We start from the raw sequence: 22613 nt of genomic DNA, 5'->3' as shown, positions 1-22613 counted from the left end.
ATGGGGCACGAGGAAGACGTTGGTCAGGGCGGATGTATAAGCGGGCACTTGGGGAAGTGATAGACTCCGAGCGAGAGTTTGTGTTCAGGCCCTATCGAGAGGAGCTAACAGGGGTGGCGGACATGGGGATCTATTGGGAAGATTTGAGAGTGTTCATGCCAAGGCAAGAAACGGGGGATGCAGATGAGCAAACTTTTGCCTTGGTGGTGCTGCCAGGACATCTGCACGGGCGATTTGAGCTAGGCGATATGAGCAAAGTGTACAACCCAAGGCGGGTACCCAGGCAATTTGGCTATGATCAAGGGTTCCAAGCTACTGTGGCTTGGTAGGAAGATATGATGAATTTGACAAAGTCTTATTCCGGTATAGTGGACTATATGACCTATCTGAGGAAGAAAATGGCAGTATCGTGATTCCTTCGCGAAATCGTCATGGGGATATAATAGGAAAATACAGGTGATTTTGGGTAGATTGCGTGGGGGCCTTCAGGAGGTTTTGCCTATAGACTCCTCGTCTTTATGCTCCCATGCCTATATACAAGGATGATGTGTCCCTGCACATGCCTAGGCCAGGAGAGCGAGGCCATAGATCGATAGTGGCTCCCTTGGCTGCAGAAATGGGCAATGTAGCGTATGATGTTGTACCCGAGGTGTATGTTTCCGTTGCACCCGTCGAGCCAAGAGCAGATAGAAGGGCATCGACGGAGGCCCAGTCCAAGAAAGTGGTCAGTGAAGAGTCAATCGCTGACCGGAGATGGCAAAAATGGAAAGCTTCAGCAATCCAAGTGTCAGAGGATGAAGAGTCAATTGGGGAGACAAAAGAAGTGGTGGAACTCAATAGTGATGATGCCTCGCCGAGGGTAGAAAAGGGGGAGACGACGGAGGCATCGAGCGTAGGCGAAAAGTTTAGTGGAGGTGTCGGGGCAGCGCTAGCTGCCGGGGGCTAGAAAAGAGAGATCGTCAGGCGACTGATGACAGCTGAGAGCTCTTTGCCTCTGATCCGGATAGCGATGGGTAAGTAGTGAAAGTGATGGTTCGATTTACCATGTTTTGAATTACAATTAATATCATTTGTGGGTTGCAGGACGTCGGCTACAGATTGTAAAGAAGACGCCGATAACCATCTTGTGTATGCCACGAGTGGAGAAGCCCTCGATACCAAGATTGCTGATGCCCACACTGCTATTAGAATACCCGGGTGAGGGGGCATCCAATGCGAAGGAGGAAGAAGAGGTAGCAGTGGAAGAGTAGGCCTCAGGAGACACCGTGAGGTTGGAAGATATAGAAGCGGAGATATAGATGGGCCCTCACGAGGTGGAAGTGCTGCAATTGCAATCTTCCCTGGAAGGCTCAAACAGTACCTTGAATAGGCGAGTGTCGGGCGAGGAAGCTGAAAATGGAAAAAATAGTGGGATAGGTAGAGTGCCCCCAGTAGAAGGGAGGCAACAGAATGGGGTGGATCTTGCCATGGCTGTGACAGAGGAGACAGCCTGGCGAGGAGTGATGATTGGGGCACATTTCATCCCCTTGCTAGAGGTGGCAAACCGAGCGTAACCAGCGATGGTGGAGGCGATCGGAAGGAGGCATCCGATGTTCCATCGCTTTAGGTACGAAGCCTTAGGGCGAGTACTCGAAATATTTGCAACTGTGGCGCAAGGGGAGGGGTCAAATGAAGTAATGCAGGAGGCCCGCGAGTTAATTGAGTTGCTCAAGGACCGAGTGGAAATAGAATGACTGAATAGGAGACTTGACGCTTGCGAGAGAGTGGTAAGGCAAGCTCTCATGGCAAAGGAGATGGTAGAGTTAGATGCCCAAATTACGCGAGACAGGTGTATGATGGAAGATATTCAGGCTCGCCTGTCGATGGCAGAACAACAGCAGGCTCTGGTAGAAGAGACATACAACGAGCTTGGTGGCGATGCAACCATTCTGCTAAGTTATGAGTAGGCTAATGATTGTAGATTCATAACCAGCAGGTCCATTATGTATTAGCTTTTGTTATTGAATGAAAGTTGAGCAGTTATAGAAATGGTGTGATAACAAACTTGCATATATTATTTCTGATATAGGACTAACACAAAGTACAAAAGAACTAACTGTGGTAAAGCCTTAGCCAACTGGAATTTATGGGTTCAGCCTTGCGCCCATCACCCTGCAGTCTGTAGTAACTATTGGGTTGGACCTTAATAACAACATAGGGCCCTTCCCATTTGGGGGTGAACTTTGGGGCAGAGGTATTGTGCATAATGTGTTTAGCAGCTTTAAGAACAAGGTCACCGACCTGGAAGGTACGAGGTCGTACATGCTTGTTATAAGATTTTGCCAAGGTATGTTGGTAGACCTTGAGATGTTGGCGTGCTAACTCCCGTCATTCATCTAAGGCCTCAAGATGAGTGAAGTGGTCAACCTCACTTCGAGCGGCCAAAGCAGTAGCAGGAATAACAATCTCGACTGGGAGAATAGCTTCTGTGCCGTACAGGAAGGAAAAAAGGAGTTTGGCCTGTGGCGCACTTTTTGGAGGTGCGATGGGCCCAAAGAGCTAAGGGCAGCTAATCGACCCAATTAGACTTGTGCTCGGCGACCGTGCGACTGATGATTTTAAGGAGAGATTTGTTGGTTGCTTCAGCTTGGCCGTTGCCTTTGAGATAGTAAGCAGAAGATCGGCGCTGTGTGATGTTATATTGCTGAAGAAGCTGAGCAACCCAATAATTAACAAAGGGGGTGCCATTGTCTGAGAAGATGATCGCTGGGATGCCGAACCAGCAAATGATATTTTCACTAATAAAGGCTGTAACAGCGATGCCTGTGGCATGGCGCAAGGGGAATGCTTCAGCCCACTTGGAAAAGAAATCTGTAGCTGTGAGAATCCAATGCATTTGATGAACTGTAGGATTGATTGGGCCAATGAGGTCCAGACCCCAAGTGTGGAAGGGCCAAGGGGCAGCAAGTGGATGAAGTACTGTTGGGGGAGTATGGATCCGATGGTGATGGTATTGACACAGTTGACATCGTTGAACAAGCATCTTAGCATTGTACTCCATAGTTGGCCAATAGAGCCCCTTGTGGATCAAGTGTTGAAATAATTTGTAGGCACCCTGATGCTCGAGGGAGTGAGCTTGATGAAGTGCTTCACGGATCTCAGCACCAGCAAGGAATCGCAGGAGGTGCCCTTCGCGAGAAAGGCGGAACAAACTACCATCGCAAACTTGGAAGCGTGGCGCTTGGTGCTTGAGCTTGGCGGCCAAGGTTGGATTGTCTGGGCGATGACCATGTTAGAGGTAACGAATGAAGGGGGTCCGCCAATCAGCTAACTCGAGCTCGAGGACCTCAGTTGCATCAGGGCATTTCTGGCAAGCAACACATGCGCGCTGCAATGCGGTAGCCTGACTGGACATTTGAGGCCAGTAATAGCCTTAGCGCTGGAGCCGCCGGTAAAGAGCGATATCAGTAGTGGCGCATTGTTGCTGATGAACACGGTGAAGAACTTCACGAGCCTCGGCGTCCCCGAGACTGCGACTGAAGATGCCAGAGGGGATCGATGATAAAGGACTCCTTGGATCAGATGAAAGCATTTGAGCTGAGTAAGGGGTAATGAACCGGTGAAGGTCTGCATTTGATAGATAATTGGGCGACGCCAATCACTGATATCTTCAAGAGGGAGCAAACTGGCGATGGCAGGCTGTGTTTGTTTATGAACAGTGATTTGTTGTGTGGGGCCAGAGATGTCAAGTTTGGAGGCGAGCGTAGCAAGAGCATCTGGATATCGATTGACAAATCAAGAAACATGAGCCAAGTGAACGGTGGTGAATCAAGAGAGAAGCTTTTGAATTATTGTACGATACGAGGCCAAAGAGGACTCCCGAATTGCAAAATCACCTGAAGTCTGTTTGACAATCAACTTTGAATCGCCATCGATGCATAACCGGGAGACCTGTTTATCGAGTGCTGTTAATAGCCCCAGGATGAGTGCTTCATATTCAGCTTCATTGTTAGTGCACTTGAAGTCGAGTTTGACAGCAGCGATAAAGGTGAGGGTCGGGCAGGAGAGCACAATGCCCGCGCCTCCGCCCTTTGTGGTGGAAGAACCATCAAAAGACAAGTGCCATTCCTGAGCTTGCTCAAGAGAGGCGACCTGCAGGTCATCGAGAGGTAACTGTTCATCCACCAGCTCATGAGCTGCATTGGGGAATTAAGCGAGCAAATCCGCGAGAGCTTGACTTTTAATGGCCTTCGGCTGTTGGCAGGTGATGTCAAATTCTGCTAAAGAGAGAAGCCATCATGCGGCCTTGCCTGTAAGCATAGGTTTGGAGAGAAGGTGCCTGTAGGGATCGCATTTAGTGATGAGAATGATGCGATAGGCGAGGAAGTAGTGCCGAAATTTGTGCGCGGCAAAGACCAAGGCGAAACAATGTTTTTCAATAAGGGAATACCGTTCTTCAGCGTCACGGATCAGATGACTAATGTAATAGATGGAGCGTTCTTGATTACCAATCTCCTGTGTGAGTAGTGCCCCAATGGATTGAGGTGTAGAAGTAACATACAGTAAGAGGGGTTGGTCTTTTGTGGAGTATGCATAATCTGCGGGGACAATAGCACGTGCTTGATCCGCTCGAAGGCGGCCTGATGAATATCCATCCATGAGAACTTCATTTTTCCCTTAACAAGGGTACTAAAGGCGTGTATGGCCTCTGCGAGGGCTGGCAAGAATCGACAAAAATAAAAAAAAATTTGCCCAAAAAGCTCTTCAGCTGCTTAGAAGTCGTTGGAGATGGCATGTCAAGAATTGCTTTGGCTTTTGTTAGATCGACTTCAATACCCTGGCGAGTGACCATAAAACCTAAGAACTTGCCATGGTTGACGCCAAAGGCATATTTGAGGGGATTCATTTTGAGATTATACTGGCGGCAACGCTCGCACACTTAGCGTAAGTCATGGAGATGATTGGCTTTCCGTTTAGACTTGACCACCAAATCGTCCACATAATCGTCGAGATTGTGATGGAGTAGATCATAGAAGATAGCAGCCATGGCTTGTTGATATGTAGCACCTACATTTTTCAAACCGAAAGGCATGACAGTGAAGTGGAAATTACCAAGAGGCGTTCGAAAGGCTGTCTTTTCTGCATCACCCTCGGCCATCCGGATCTGATTGTAACTACTAAAACCATCCATGAAAGAGAACATTTCATGGCATGCAGTGCCATCGACTAGAGTATCAATAATGGGTAAAGGGAAGTTATCCTTTGGGCAGGCCTTGTTGAGATCCCTGAAATCAACGCACACCCTGAGTTGGCCATTCTTCTTCTGCACAGGAACGATGTTGGCTAACCACGTGGGTTGGATGATAGGCTTGATGAAGCCGGCCGCTAACAACTTTTGGACCTCATCTTTAATTTGCAACTCAAGGTCTGGCCGGAAGGTTCGCGAGCCTTATTTAACTGGGCGAACATTGGGCAAAACATTGAGATGATGGGAGACCAACAAAGGAGAAGCCCTGGCATTTCGCTGTATGTCTATGCAAATACATCGCGAAATTCCTGCAAGAGAGACAAGGTGAGATCTATCTTAAGAGCTGAGTGTACCCGAGAAGAACGTGATGCGAGGCGGCTCATTAGGATAGGCAAGATTAACTTCAACAAGATCTGGCAGCGGTGCTTTCTCGAGAATTCGAGGTTGATACGCTGGGGAGTCAGTAGCGTGAACCTCTGCTGACCTCGGGCATCGTCATAAACGGTAAATGACACGACCGTTGGGGAGGCGAACGCGTTTGCATTTATGTGGGGCATCGCCTGTCTGAACGAGAGAGGGAGGGTGAAAAATGCCCTTTTGGGCGTCAGCCCAGGTGGGTAGAGGAGTAATGATAATGGTTGCATCACAGTCTTACGCGCAGTCATCAAGGTCATTGAAGAATAACGCATCCATGTAATAAGCCTCAAAGGTGGCAAAAGGGCGAGCTGAATAGGGGACAGTGACAACCTTGTTATTCCGTATGCCTTTGAAATATTGATGGTAAATGGAAGGGACAATGCCAAAACGGTGCATCCATGCGCGTCCCAGAAGGATGTGATAAGAAGTGTCGCTGTCAATAACGTGGAACTTCGTGGAGGCTTGGAATTTGTTAACAGCTAGATCAACATTAACATAGCCCATCGTGCGACGAAGATCATTGCCAAATCCTGCGACTTCGATTGGCTCTTTGATCAGACGATCCTCAGAGATGCCAGCTTTGCGAAATGTGGAGATGGGTATGACATTGATGGAAGAACCATTGTCAAGAAAAGCGCACTTAAATTCTACTCACTTGATAGAAGCCAGCACATACAATGGTCGATTTTAGGCACCTGGGCTCTGTTTGTCAGCATCGGAAAAGGATAAAGTTTTCGTTAGTGCAGGAAAGTTAGGTTTAACAGAGGCGACCAAAGGACACACATCCGCTTCTGAAGAAGGCTCTGCCTCATGGCCTGAATTTGTTTCTGTAAGCTCATCATAGCAGGTGATAACAGCCACACGATAATCGGGGTACGGGAACCTATGAACATCCTTAGGAGGGGTGACTTTAAGATCACCAGTTGTCATTCGCCGTTGAAAGAGGCGGCGCAAGCCCCAGCAATTAATAGTGGGATGAGTAACACTTTGATGGTAAACACAAAAATCAGCGTTAGCTCGATCTGCTGGGGTGGGCTTGCGATGTAGGGTAAGTAGAACAACATTGCCATCCTTGACCCATTGGGCGAGTGTATTCTTAACTTCCTCAATACGAATGGGGAAATGTGGTGGTTCCTCGCCATGTGGTTTGAATTAGGATTTATCAAACCGCTTTTAGAGGCATTCCTCAATGGTCGCTGCAGGTGCAGGCTTGCAATTGGAAGGTTTTGGAGCTTCAAACTTAGGGGCATCATATTTTGGAGGCTTATACTTAGCAGCAATTGGCTTGAGATCCTTGAGATTCCGGGTTGCAATCTTGAGCTCGCCAAAGCTAGCTATCCTTAGGTTGACAAGGTGGAGCTTGTAAATCTGCAGTATGCCCTGGATGCAAATACCAACCAAGTCCATTTCATTACTACTTTCAAAGCATTCACCTACACGATCTCTGAACCGATTGATAAAGACGAGGATGTCCTCATTGTCCTCTTGAGCCTTCTTTGTGAGAGACAAGGTGGTGACACGTTCTTCAGCCCGGAAAAACTTAGTGAGGAAGCGATCTTTCAGTTGCTCCCAGGTACTGATGGAGTCTAGTTCGAGATTGAAATACCAACGATAAGCTCAATCAGTTAGACATTTAGAGAACTCGCTTAGACGAACCACATGATTATCACCGAAATGACCCAAAGCCTCAACAAAGAGCATGACATGTTCCCTAGGATCACCGGTCTTGCCATTAAACTGGGGAATTTGGGGACCAAGTATCCCTATGGATATGGAGTCTGTGCAATAGCAAGAGGGTAAGGAGGCTCACTGCCAAAGTCTAAGGCACGAGAAGTTGGGGTGCCTTTCTTGAAAAGATCGCGCACTTCAGAATGTGTGAACACTTATTTTGGGGCAGAGTAGGAATAGGAGGGGAGAGGACGGTGTGCAGGGTTCGCTTGAGCATAAGTGGGTGAGGAGCAAAACATGGGTTCTTTGCCTTGAGACAGGAATACTCGAGGAGCCATAGGGGTTACCTGTAATTCAGGGTTGTAAAGTTCTGGAATGGGCTGTGATAGATCTACACTACAATCTTGACCTTTTGGGGACTTCGTGAGTTGCTGCTCATGTAATGGAGGCAAATTCACACCAGTTGGGGTACTGGTACCGAACACCATCTGAGTAGTTGAAGGGAGCTCTGTTGGAACTATAGTCGGCGTCGCCGAGACCCTGCTATCAAGAACACGGAGAGCTTCCTCAAATTTCTCCATTCGGGTCATCAGTTGGTGATTCATGTTCTGCATAGCCTCCAAAATAGCATCGGTGCTAGATCTGTGTCTGGATTTTAAAGAGTGAGACCTGGTGCTAGTAGCTGATCGGTTGAGAATTTGATCTATAATAAATCAACCTTCGCAATAGCACGAATCATTGTAAAATAGGGCTATTGGTCGGGTAAGTCAAACCACTGGGACTGCGCTAATCTATGGCAACCTAAGTGTCTAGAGTCTTTTTAGAATGATACGGGGTGTTCATAGAGGATTTGTTGGTTGTCACTTAAGCTATGAAATTAAGATGCATAAAATAAAAGCTTGCAAGAATTTAAAGGAGATGAAATACAAGTAAAGAGGACTAGGGAAGTGAATCCGCCTCCATCCCTATACACATGCTAGATTAGAGCTAAATTGGGGGAAAAACAATATATGATGGTCAAGAAATATATAGCAACACTAGTTGCCATATAATCAACAAAATGTACATTAAATCTCAAGCAAGCATGATCCATCAAAGGTGAACATGTTTAGACTACCTAACTAAGGTGTAGCTTAACCACATTTACTTGAATGAAAGATTATCAAGCCCTAGATAACATGATGAAGCACATGAAGGTAAGAAATAAGCATAAACCATCAAAGGCATCACCTAAGCAATGATTTATCAAAGTTCTCCAACTCCATGCCATTAAAACTATTCTATGATCTCACTACCATTGTCACCATGAGAGTGCAAGCAATATGATTTAAAGAATAAACCATCTAAGATAGATAATTGACTCAACATTAATCATTGAAATACATGAAGATCCATTACAAGAGGCAAAATGCTTTGGACCATGAAAGGACCAACGATTATACATTACAATCCCCAAAATAGAACTATACTAGGACATACTTACAAGGGAGGGGCTTCATCACCTCCCTAGAAGAAGATTTAGTTACCCATGGAAACTCTAAAGGAAGAAAGAAGCTTGGTCTCCATCCCCATTTTCGAGCTCCTTTGTTGTAGCTTCAAGAACTCCCTCTTCTCCTCCTCCTTCTCTCTTTCTAAAAATCTTACAAGAATGAGATATATTTTCTGATATGTGGTTCCCCTCACCTTCTTGTAGACATTATCCTACCAAACCCTCACCAAACAAGGCTCAACTCCCCACCAAAAGACATCTCCAACCAACCCATAAAGATGGAAATCAGAAATGAGTGAATCAAGGAACAAGTGGGCTGAAGTGATGGACCCTGGAGAGCATTCTGCCCAAAGTTTGAGCACTCGAAGTAAGCCCTTCGAGCGCTCGAAGTTCCATCAGCTTGCTCTCTTCTCTTGACCTACTTTGCACTACTTTGGTAAAACAGCCATAACTTTCAGCTCTGAACTCCAAATGATGAACCGTTTGAAGATTTGGACAAATAATTCAAAGCTCTAAATACACCATGCTTTAATGGAAGTCCAGTTCTTGAGTTAATTAGGTAAAAAATGGAGAGCAAAGTCAAACTCCACTGCTGCCAGAACTTCAGCCTTGAGCCAATTGTTATTCAAAGAATCAACAAAACATCATTTTTGCTCCTTTTTGGCCAATAAACCTGAAAATATATAAAAACATGCAAATGAAGATAATCTACATAAAATAATCAAATAATGGACTTAACTAATGCAACTAAGGGCGCTTGAATATGCAATATTCGGCGCTTATCACACCCCCAAACTTACATTTTGCTAATCCCTTAGCAAAACCAAAATGAAAAACTCAATGAAATGACAACAATGGGAATGCTACCACACAAAAATATCAACTATGGCAAAATGAAATATATACATAGCTCAAATACAACTCGAAACAAATAAAGGACTGGAGACGGGGTCATTAAGTAGACTACCATGCTTATATAAAGCATTGATACAAAAATTGGCTAAACACATTTCAACATACATGCATCAACATCCTAGTCTATATAAATAACTCAATTGTCATCTCTTGAATGGAAATCAACTCTAACTTCAGTGAAAGTAGATTGGATTCTCAACATGCGGCTTTTACTTTCTTTTCTAATTCCAAGACACAAGTCTTCAAATCATTGGATTCCTTTTTAAATGAAGTCCCTAAGGCATGAATTTATTTACAAGACAACTTTTGCTGCTTGCTGACAATTTATTATAACTCAAAAATGATACATAAAATGGTTGTGCAATGCTGAAATCCTTTAAGCTTTCTAACCAACCCATGTAGCAAGCGTTAGGCCAATAACTCCCAAACCAGATGGCTTTAGGGTGCTGAGTGTAGAGACACTCCTAGGGCTTAATAGCTCGAATTGGCAAGGCTATGAACTCCAACGAACCATGTTTATTACAATATATATATATATATATATATTTGAATGATCGTGCAATGTCTAAGTCTTTTAAGCTTTCTAACCAACCCATGTAGCAAGCGTTAGGCCAACAACTCCTAAACCAGATGGCTTTAGGGTGTTGAGTGTAGAGACACTCCTAGGGCTTAATAACTCGAGTTGGAAAGGCTACAAACTCAAACTGGTCATTATTTTCTTTTTCATTCATTTTTTTTTTTTTTTTAAATCATGCCAAAGGTATCCATCTATTAGGTTCATCAATTCAGATTAACTAGGTCAAGATCAAGGTTAATCAAGTTACATGCCTCACGGTTAAGTTTCCAATGTGCATCTGTGTATTGTAAAGCATAAAATAGTATAAGATCCAGCGAGAATTTAATTGAAACATTTATACAGACTACATTGCATCCACATGATCATTTCAAATTCATATTTTTCTTTATTTTCAAAACTTAACAATTGCTTCTGTACACAAGGTATTAAACATATGCTTCATCTCCGATAAGTTTCAAATTATACTATCATTGCTTAGCAAAATTGTGGAACAAAAAATGCAATATTGCACCCCCAAACTTGAATGACACATTGTCCTCAATGTGTGAAGATAAAGATGTATAAATAAAGAGCATATGGGGTAAAAGGAACAATAATACTAAGTGAGTGAGGCAACTCTGGCATTGGAGCTGCAAGCAATCCCATGAAGAGATGCCAAAATGATCTTTCCCCAAACTTGGACATGATGACCTGTCAAAACACAACTAATATACACATGTAAAAGCATAGGTCTCTTAAGAAAAACCAAAATAGAGATACTAACATGAATTTTTTCAAAAGATAAAAATCCATACAAAACACAAATATGCACACATTAGCCATAAGTTTAAACGGATAACAAAATAATGCCAAAAGCGGTTCTATTTAGAGAGATGAAGTTGGTCCAGGAATTTTGTCGAGCAGGTGGTGTGCACTTTGCAAAAATTAAAGGCAAAGACAGTGAGTGGTTCTTGAAAACCCAAAAATTTTTTACTCGCAAGTGACAAAATACAAGCTCCAAACACATACTACACCTCTACACAATCAATCGCATCCTCCATTTATACAAAAAAATGTGAAAGAGAAAGAGAAAGAAGAAACTCACCCAAAAATGGAGAACCAAAGGCCCCTTGTGCTTAGTGGTAAATGGTGGTGATGTGGATGAGAGAGTGATGGAGATAGGAGAAGGTTGGAGATGAAGAAGTGAGGAAGAGGAAGGGGTGGAGAAGTTAGGAGAGGGTGCATGCATAGGGGGTCGTAAGGATGAAGGAAGTGAATAAGGTAACTGAAACAAATGGGAGAGGGAAAGACAGGTTTTAAAGGGAAGAGGGTGAGTTCGAGCGCTCGAAAAAGGCTCTTCGAGCGCTCGAAGAGTGGGCAAAAAGTTGGTGGAAGGCAACTTCGAGGTTCGAACACTCGAAGGTTGGCTTCGAGTGCTCGAAAAATAGACAGTGGGCTTTTTGGAACTTTCGAGTGCTCGAATGTGAGGCTTCGAGCTCTCGAAGACCTGGCAGTGAGCAATTCGGCTCCTTCAAGCCCTCGAACTGCAGTGCAAAATTTTTCCAAGTCCTATGAGCACTTGGATTGCAATCGTTGCTGCATGGTATCGACAACAAGTTCAGAAAGTGCCAATGAAGGACTTAAATGCACGGATGGACTTGGGAAACTTCGAACAACCAGTGCATTGAAAGAAGGAGGTTATGCACAAGAGTACCATGTCAAAAGGCCGATAAAATTGCCGGATAGAGCTGAAAATTTTCGGGAATGAAAACAAGGGTTGCAGAAGGCCTAAGAAAACCAGTCTGAATTTTGGACAACAATTTAAGATAGTTCCAGATAAGGTTAAATTTTGGCTTTCCTTAGCAATTTCCCAGAAAATTTCAAAGCCCAGGCAATTGAAAATTAGGGAAGTGTGGAAATAGAAAGAATTTCGTCCCTTGGATGCTAAATTTAACGTCGATAGCTAGACGCACAAGATCAGGTTAGTCTTCATTACCCTATACCATGTCTCTCAAGAAAGTCAAGTTTTCCTAAATAAGAAAGTTCTTTTAGATGCGGAAGAAAAAAAGCTTGAAGAAAGAAATTAAAAAGGGGTAAAGGAAAGACCTCAACCCACACTTCTTCCTCAATGAAGAACTTTGGATTATTTATGGGCTGTTTTGGATGATGGAAAGATAGATCAAGTGAGGGCACATCAAGCAAAGACTTGTGAAGTGTCATATTGAGCACGGGAATGCTTAACAAATTATCCTTCAGACTTTCAACATCCTCCTCACATTTATCCGGCGGTTTGGGCTCAACAGCTTGAGATAACTCAAGTGAAGGAATGAGAGGAGGTGCAAGCTCCCAAGAAAGGGATACATTTGACGTTTCCCAATGAGGAGAGTGAATGAGTGGAGGAATATCAAGCAAAGAATTTACCTCCCAAATAGAATTGTCAACATCATTATCCTCACAATTGAAATGAGCCAAACAAGCTTTTAGAGGATCCTCCATTGAAGGAGGTGTATCAATCGAAGGATTCTTTAGGGGCTGTTTTGGATTTTTAAAGGAGACAATCTCTTTATCATTATTTTCCTCATTTCGAACCACAAATTCTTCAATTTTTTGTGTGGCAACAATTTGATCTTCAACCACAATTTCTTCATTTTCACATGTGGTAACCATTTGATCATTCTCATGATGAAAGTTACTAGGAGTAATCTCCTCATTCATAGAATTTTCTTTTGGATTGGCCACAAGTTCAATGGGAAATTCTTTTTCCTTTTTATGATTTAGAGCATCAACCATTTGTTGAATTTGGGCAATTTGGTCATCTAACTCAACTCTAGATTAGGAATGAGAATAGGTGGTGGATTGCATGCTAACAATATCATCCAACATTTGCTTGTTGGAATCCATCATTTGCTTGTTGATAGACTTCATCATTTGTTTGTTTGCAGTAAAGAACTCATCCAATTGAGATGGTGGAAAAAGAGAAGAGGGCTGGAAATAATGATCATTGGGTTGAAAATTGGCGTGAAAATGTTGCCCATAAGATTGTGGGGCTGAATTTCCCATGTCATACCACAAGAAGTTTTGATGATCTCCCCAACCCAAGTCATAACCATTGAAGTATGGATCACTACCCGGTTCAAAGAAGTTTGCATTTGGTTGCTCTAGATAGAAATCTGAGAATTGTCTCGATGGAGGACAATCTCTTGTATGATGTGTATGACTAAAGCAAAATGCACAAAACTCATGTGGTGTGTAAAATTGAGTTGAAGGAAAATTACCCTCCATTTAGGACTAATTCAACCTCTTGTTGGGATACATAAAAAAAAATTCCATACATAACATATATACAACACAAACAAGATACACAACAACCCTTCACCAAAACATCCATATGCAATGATCCCTTTCTCCTCAATTATCAACAAGATAGAAAATAAATGGCCACGATAAGCACCGATGCTTTGCAAAATAGTAAAACAAAAATAGCCTCGACAAGGGCTTCAAGACTAAATTATCACTAAGTTTAACACATGCACGATATTAACAATTTCGAAACTAGAAGGTTAAGAGACTTACCTGGGGTCCTCTAGACTTACAAATTAGCCAACTTTCCCTCGGCGAGCTTCGAGTCCCTAGAATCTCACTTACAACACAAGATGGTCAAACTACACAAGAAATATTCACAATTCATGATATTAACAATCACACTAAAATTAACCCTAAAACTTCAGTTGTTAAACCGCTTACAGTCCCCGGCAACGGCACCAAAAATTGATCGGTTAAGAATTCGATCTATAATAAATCAACCTTCGCAATAGCACGAATCATTGTAAAATAGGGCTATTGGTCGGGTAAGTCGAACCACTGGGACTGCGCTAATCTATGGCAACCTAAGTGTCTAGAGTCTTTTTAGAATGATACGGGGTGTTCATAAAGGATTTGTTGGTTGTCACTTAAGCTATGAAATTAAGATGCATAAAATAAAAGCTTGCAAGAATTTAAAGGAGATGAAATACAAGTAAAGAGGACTAGGGAAGTGAATCCACCTCCATCCCTATACACATGCTAGATTAGAGCTAAATTGGGGGAAAAACAATATATGATGGCTAAGAAATATATAGCAACACTAGTTGCCATATAATCAACAAGATGTACATTAAATCTCAAGCAAGCATGATCCATCAAAGGTGAACATGTTTAGACTACCTAACTAAGGTGTAGCTTAACCATATTTACTTGAATGAAAGATTATCAAGCCCTAGATAACATGATGAAGCACATGAAGGTAAGAAATAAGCATAAACCATCAAAGGCATCACCTAAGCAATGATTTATCAAAGTTCTCCAACTCCATGCCATTAAAACTATTCCATGATCTCACTACCATTGTCACCATGAGAGTGCAAGCAATATGATTTAAAGAATAAACCATCTAAGATAGATAATTGACTCAACATTAATCATTTAAATACATGAAGATCCATTACAAGAGGCAAAATGCGCTAGACCATGAAAGGACCAAAGATTATACATTGCAATCCCCAAAATAGAACTATACTAGGACATGCTTACAAGGGAGGGGCTTCATCACCTCCCTAGAAGAAGATTTAGTTACCCATGGAAACTCTAAAGGAAGAAAGAAGCTTGGTCTCCATCCCCATTTTCGAGCTCCTTTGTTATAGCTTCAAGAACTCCCTCTTCTCCTCCTCCTTCTCTCTCTCTAGAAATCTTACAATAATGAGATATATTTTCTGAGATGTGGTTCCCCTCACCTTCTTGTAGACATTATCCTACCAAACCCTCACCAAACAAGGCTCAACTCCCCACCAAAAGACATCTCCAACCAACCCATAAAAATAAAAATCAGAAATGAGTGAATCAAGGAGCAAGTGGGCTGAAGTGATGGATCCCGGAGAGCATTCTGCCCAAGTTCAAGCGCTCGAAATAAGCCCTTCGAGCGCTCAAAGTTCCACCAGCTTGCTCTCTTCTCTTGACCTACTTTGCACTACTTTGGTAAAACAGCCATAACTTTCTGCTCCGAACTCCAAATGATGAACCGTTTAAAGATTTGGATAGCTAATTCAAAGCTCTAAATAAATCATGCTTTAATGGAAGTCCAGTTCTCAAGTTTGTTAGGTCAAAAATGGAGAGCAAAGTCAAACTCCACTGCTGCCAGAACTTCAGCCTTGAGCACATTGCTACTCAAATAATCAACAAAACATCATTTTTGCTCCTTTTTGGCCAATAAATCTGAAAATATATAAAAACATGCAAATGAAGATAATCAATATAAAATAATCAAATAATGGACTTAACTAATGCAACTAAGGGCGCTTGAATATACAATATTCAGCGCTTATCAGTAGCCCTAGTGCTAGTGTCTCTGGCGCTAGTGGCTTTGGCACTTGTGGCTCAGTGGCTAGCAGATTTGGTAGTGACAGCCTTGACTCCAGTGGCTCCAATTGCGGACACCTCTGCCTGTGCCGGATGAGAAACCTCATCTAGATTCATCGTTTTGCACGGATAATCCCCAGTGAAGTCGCCAAATATAGATACCTGGTTCTCGTCAATTGAATAGTCAAAGAAAAGAGGTCTGGGAATAAATTACTAAGCAATATGAGGAATGCAGAAAGGTGGAAGAAGGGAGAGAAAACCAGTCCAGTCAAAGAATTGGAGCAATGGTAGGGAAGAAGCTGCAGTCAGTTCCTACCTCCTTTTTTCGTCATTACCTTCTTTTTATAGCCTTAGGTCATCCAGGTGGTACATTGTTGGGCCTCTATATTGAGAATGGGTCAAGATCATTCCCTTTTTGGGTCATGTTGCCCTAAGCCCTACATTTTTTGATCCGCTGCCGAGTGTACCTTTACTGGTGAATAATCCAAAAATGACAGGCTGTAAAGGCAATTGTACAATTCCAGCTGTCTTTTGCTCTTATCCTTAGACTGGGTCTTGCCTTAGTGGACAAGATATTACTAATTTTCCATCTTCCATTCCAAAATCCCTTATGCGTCCCAATGTCGCTTGAAGAGCCCTACCATAACTCTTCGTTGCTTGGATCAAGGTTCGACGCCCACCGATTGATGGTTCATGGCAGTGTCAGATCGAGGTTCAAGGCCCGTCGATCGATAGATTATGAAAGTCGGATCGAGGTTCGAGGCCCATCGATCGCCAGATTGTGAAGGTCAGATCGAGGTTTAAGGCCCGTCGATCGACAGATTGTGAAGGTCAGATCGAGGTTTAAGGCCCATCGATCGATATATTATGAAGGTCGGATCAAGGTTCAAGGCTCGTCGATCAACAGATTATGAAGGTCGGATCGAGGTTCAAGGCCCGTCGATCGACAGATTATTAAGGGTCAGATTGAGGTTCAAGGCCCGTCGATCTACAATTTGTGACTTAGATCAAGGTTCAAGGCCCGTTGATCGATGATTTGTGATTAACAGATCGAGGTTCAAGGCCCATCGACCTATAGATTGTCAAAAGGTCAGATCGAGGTTCAAGGCCCGTCGATCGACAACGACTCGGATCGAGGTTATGATCGATGATTTGTGACTATCAGATTCAAGGCCTATCGACCGAATGTAGGCTAAGATTGAGGCCCAATGATCGAGACTATCACATGTCTTGCTGAGGTGGACTTTGTCAAAGTATTGACTGTTTGACTTGGCCCTTGGTGACGTGGCTAGACCACGTCCACATTTAGTCCCCCTGCACGTGGCGTTTTTGAATTTTGAAATAAAAGGGTAAAGCGGCACGTGCATAGAAAATGTAATAATGTCTTGCCTTGGAAACCGATGTCTTTTTGGCAGCTGTCAATTACCTATTTAATGGGGAGGTGATGAGACACAACTGTTCGGTGTCTTTATCTTCTCCAAAACTCTAACCGTGATCTATATATAGAACCAGGGCGGAGAGAGGGGAAGCCATTACAGAAAGAAAAGAAAAAAGGGAAAGACCGTGCCAGGCCAAGAAGCAAAGTGAAGTTAGCATATTATGTTAAAAAAATGAGTGTGTGAGGGCAGCAAAGCTATTACTGTGTGTAAGAGCGGGTAAGATATTCGATAAAATGACAAAGAGAAAGCAGTTGAGCAAACCCGGTGAACCAGTGCAGGAAGTACCGCCGGAGGAGGAATGGAAGAGGGCTCCGTTCTTTGGGCCCATGGATAGGTTCTGTACAGCTACAGGAGACATAGCCAGTGACGAGATTGACAGTGATGTGGCCCAGTTAATGGAAGGAGAAGTCGCCGTGGAAACAGGAGCTCAATCGCCGGCAGACTCTGCGCACCGATTTGCCATTGAACAAGGGATGTATCCTTTTTATTTTATGGAGTTTAAAACGCCAGTGGGCCCATGTACAGGATGGGAAGAGTGGTCTGAGCACATCTTCAGCCACAAAATGTATATGTTATGGCTGCGACAAGCACGAGTTGCGTAAGCCATGCGTCTGTCCGATAAATTGAAAGTGCGGCGCGATACCCCAGGATTGGAATTGTTAGTGTCGAGATGGTGTAGTGCAACCCACACGTTTGTGGCGAAGTGGGGAGAATTTACACCTACATTGGCCTGCATGTCATGGGTAGAGGATATATAGTGCCCCTGACGATGGATGAAGCGGAGAAAGGTATCATGACTGCATTAGAGGAAAGGTTGGAGAAGACCAAGAATTATGGGTCCTTTTTTAATGCGAAGGGGGCTAGTCGTGAAGAGAGAGCGGAAAGAGCCAGAAAATGTATAACAGGAGCCTAGATACGCTACTGGTTCAAGGACTTGCAGCCTTTCTTCAAGGGGGACAAGTCCGAGCGTCCCTTTATTGATAGAGACAAGATTGGACATCCTGCAGAGCTCCCAGCATATGTACTGTGCTGGTTGTCCAAGTATATATTCCCAGGGACCCCAGACGATGCACCCTTGAGTCGATGGTGTCTGATAGCAGTGAAGATAGCAAGTGGGATTGCGATCCCACTGGGGTTGTTATTCTTGGGGACACTGTACCATCGATTGGACATGATTGCTGAGGATAGGACGCGCTCGACTGGCCGCTACCCCATGGTGTCCTATGTAGCTAGTGGGCTTTTACTGATGTTCTTGTACGAGAGATTCCCCGCGTATAGCCCTTTACCCTTGGAGTTGAGCGACCATGGGGTACGAGGAAGACGTTGGTCAAGGCGGATGCGCAGGCGGGCACTTGGGGAAGTGATAGACTCCGAGCGAGAGTTTGTGTTCAGGCCCTATCGAGAGGAGATAACAGGGGTGGCGGACATGGGGATCTATTGGGAAAATTCGAGAGTGTTCACGCCAAGGCAAAAAACGGGGGTTGCAGATGAGCAAACTTTTGCCTTGGTGGTGCGTCCAGGACATCTGCCCAGGCAATTTGAGCTAGGCGATGTGAGCAAAGTGTACAACCCAAGGCAGGTACCCAGGCAATTTGGCTATGATCAAGGGGTTCCAAGCGACTGTGGCTTGGAAGAAAGATATGATGAATTTGACAAAGTCTTATTCCGGTGTAGTGTACTATATGACCTATTTGAGGAAGAAAATGGCAGTATCGTGATTCCTTCGCGAAATCGCCATAGGGATATAACAGGAAAATATATGCGATTTTGGGCAGATTGCATGGGGACCTTCAGGAGGTTTTGCCTGCAGACTCCTTGTCCTTTTGCTCCCATGCCTATATACAAGGATGATGTGTCCCTGCGCATGCCTAGGCCAGGAGTGCGAGGCCATAGATCGATAATGGCTCCCTTGGCTGCAGAAATGGGCGATGTAGCGTATGATGCTGTGCCTGAGGCGTATGTATCTGTTGCACCCGTCAAGCCAAGAGCAGATAGAAGGGCATCGACAGAGGCCCAATCCAAGAAAGTGGTCAGTGAAGAGTTGATCGCTGACTAGAGAAGGCAAAAATGAAAAGCTTCAGCAATCCAAGTGTCAGAGGATGAAGAGTCAATTGGGGAGACAGAAGAAGTGGTGGAGCTCAGTAGTGATGATGCCTCGCAGAAGGTAGAAAATGGGGAGACGACGGAGGCATCGAGCGCGGGTTAAAAGTTTAGTGGAGGTGTCGGGGCAACGCTAGCTGCCGGGGGCTCGAAAAGAGAGATCGTCAAGCGACTGATCACAGCTGAGAGCTCTTTGCCTCCGATCCGGACAGCTATGGGTAAGTAGTGAAAGTGATGGTTCAATTTACCATGTTTTGAATTACAATTAATATCATTTGTGGGTTGCAGGACGTCGGCCAGAGATTGTAAAGAAGACGCCGATAACCATTTTGCGTATGCCACGAGTGGAGAAGCCCTTGATACCAAGATCGCTGATGCCCACACTGCTATTAGAATACCCGGGTGAGGGGGCTGATTGAGCACTGAAAAGTGCATATTTAAACCCCTTAAGCTTAGGCATTCTAGTACCTTTATCTATCTTACTTTACCGTTTTAGATTCATTTTGTATTATTTCCTTTTTCAGGCACTTATCCTGAAAATAAGCTAACTCAGCCAAATAAGAACTTAATTGAAGCAATTCTGGGATTAGTCAAAGAAAGGAGCAAAGTGGAGAAAGAAGGAAGCAAATGAAGCCAAATGTGGCAAGCAACAAAGTTCGATCGATCAAAGTTCAAGGTTCGATCAATCGAACAATGATCGATCTCAACACTTCAAGATAGATCCAAGCCTTGACCCAAAAGCTTAAAGTTTCAAAAGTTTGATCGATCCAACACCGTCCTTCGATTGATCCAACACTTTTGTCCTTATTCAAATGATTGATCCTATCCACAGCTGTACCACCCACTAACCACTTTTATCCTTTTTCCCATAAATATCTCCCATAAATATCTCGAATTTGTCTTTTTCCAAAAAGCTCAGCTAGTTGGATCGATCCAGCCTAAGTTCGATCAATCTCACTTACTTTCGATCGATCCAAGTTCAAGGTTCGATCGATCAAACTTCCTCCAGTACAAAAAAGTTAGAATTCCATCTCTTTGAAAGTTGTCCTTTATCCAATCATTAGGGAATATTGTGTGCACGACCCCAGCTCATTTTGGGTGTCATTTTGACCTACCTATATGAGGATAAGGATTATTTTTACAAAAGATGAGGCAATATTATTTTCATATCATCTCTTGGAGAGGAAATTTAGAGGAGGAAGAGGCTAGAGACACCATTGGAGACTCTTCATCAACAAGGAGCAGATTTCAACCATGGAATTAGCCCTTGAGGGTTGGAGCATCATCACTATGAGTGGCTAGACATCCTCTTGGGGTTAGAGTTAGCCTCAAGCATGCTTTCTATATCTTAATCTTGTGTATTATTGAGGGATTAGCGTTGTAATTAATGTTTTGACACTTTTATACATATAGATCTTGTTTATTCAATAATTTATGTGGTTTAATACTTCCAATCAATCATTTCATTCTATCCATATGTCTATGTATGCTAGAATAGATGTTCATGTGTTTATCTCTATTTCTTGTGTAATTGATGCATGTCTATGTGTATTAATGCTATGGATTTAGGGATTGTCAAAACATTGTGCTTAAAAGAATGCTCTTGTGATTTTCTAGATGGTCCATGCTCACTTTTTGATGGATTATGCCCCTCCCTTAGCCTAGTTAATTTAATTTCATGCCACTAGTTTAATTGTAATGTAGTGATAGCATAATTGTTAGATGAGAAGACAATCCATGCTAGTTGTTTGATGTTCCATACTTTTGAATGCAAGTAGCATATGTTTCTAACCTTGTGGTGTGTTTGGCTTGTGAGCTTAATGAAAGGATTAATGACTTGTTAGATATGTTGTGCTTCTCAGATGCTTTTGTAGACAATATATACTTAATTGCTAGATATATTGTGCTTTTCACATGTTGATTAGACAATCTATGCTTAAATTAGCCACCCTTGCTAATTGAATCAACCAAGCACACACACACAAATATTGCAACACACTTTACCCTCATTAGTCACTAGTTAGAAGTGTAGAAAAGCATTGTTTGGTGGTGACCTCTAAACCCCAAGATTTCTCTCTCTCTCTTGCTTACTCTTGTTACATTCAATCACTTAGCTTAATTTAGTTGCTCTCTAGTTTACTTAACCAACCAACCATTTGTTGATCACTCAACCTACTGACCCTAGTTGCATTTTCACATTCAAGTACGACTCCAATCCCTTGGGATGACCCCTTCCCACTCATACTACATAGTATAGGTGTTAAGTAGTTTATAAATTTAACTATGATGCCCACTTGACACTAATTTCCAAACTCAAAGTGTTATGCATTATTTTGTGCACACCTAGGGTTGAGCCACCATAGTTTTTGATGCCGTTGCCGGGGATTAGGCAACATTGTATTTGTGGAATCAATTAGGAATTAGTACTCTTTTGATCGTGTCTTTACTTTGTTTTTCCTTTACATTACTTATTGTGTTTGTTCATCTTTGACAAGGAATATTGAGCTAGGAGGCAAGCAAAGGAGCCATCTAGTAAAGGAGTTAGGCAAGTAAGGAAAAGTGCTAAAATTAAATTAAAAAAAATTTGCTAAGCTAAGCTTTAAATTTGGAGTTGAAGTGCTAAAGGACCTTTATGAGACTTTCTTACTCAACCCCTTGGTTAAATCGTCGGCCCACGTGGAGGCTTGTTTTTGAATTCTTAGATAAATCGTGAGCCCGCATGGAGGCTATTTACTTTACTTTGCATTGTTATCAAAGCATGGGAGTATGGAAACATTGTATGTGGAGGAAGTTTGTTGATTGTTGATTGTTGATTTGTTGCGAAGGAGGAGTGCTTGCTTGTTTTATGGTGATTTAGGTGTCATTTGTAGCCTTGTATAGACCTTATCCTATCATACATTCCAGGCATTCACATGAAAAATCTAGAGGGTAATCTTGGCTACTTAGACCCACGTTTCATGCATAACCTACCTCTTAATCAACATGACCTCAGAGTTCAAGCTCCAATTACCCCAATGGTCTTTCGTGATCATTATAATCTTCATACATACCATGTACCTACTTGCATTGTGTTGCCTAATTTTGAGGCTAATTAATATGAAATCAAGCCCGAGACCATTCAAATGTGTCCACTCTTTTATGGCTTGGATGAAGAGGAACCATATAGGCATCTCAATGAATTTCTTGAACTATGTTCCACCGTAAGGTACATGGATGTCCCGGAGGAAGTTCTTAAATTACCTTTCTTCCCTTTTACACTTAAAAATACAGCAAAGCATTGGTTCAATACTTTAGGGGTGAATTCAATAACATCTTGGGCACAAATGCAAAATGAGTTTTTTAAAAAAATTTACCCTGTAAGTTTGACCAATGTAATGTGTGCTTCAATTAGAGAATTTGCTCAAAGGGAAA

The 22613-nt window shown here is 43.0% G+C and overlaps 1 protein-coding gene across 1 annotated transcript; it reads right to left on the bottom strand.

The window, feature by feature from the left end:
* Window positions 1-2548: 2548 nt before the first annotated feature.
* Window positions 2549-4638, bottom strand: LOC132296264 (uncharacterized). Its single transcript, XM_059794475.1, has 4 exons — window positions 4290-4638; window positions 3876-4175; window positions 3312-3755; window positions 2549-3255 (listed from the first exon to the last, which is right to left on the bottom strand). The coding sequence occupies exons 1-4, from the start codon at window positions 4636-4638 to the stop codon at window positions 2549-2551; spliced, it is 1800 nt and encodes a 599-aa protein (XP_059650458.1).
* Window positions 4639-22613: the final 17975 nt, after the last annotated feature.

The sequence above is a fragment of the Cornus florida genome, unplaced genomic scaffold, assembly GCF_030987335.1.
Source record: "Cornus florida cultivar Cherokee Brave unplaced genomic scaffold, ASM3098733v1 CherokeeBrave_3.0.0_Hap2_Chr02, whole genome shotgun sequence".
NCBI lineage: Eukaryota > Viridiplantae > Streptophyta > Magnoliopsida > Cornales > Cornaceae > Cornus > Cornus florida.
Note: the sequence above shows the minus strand (reverse complement) of the source record. Positions and strands in the feature narration are given on the sequence as shown.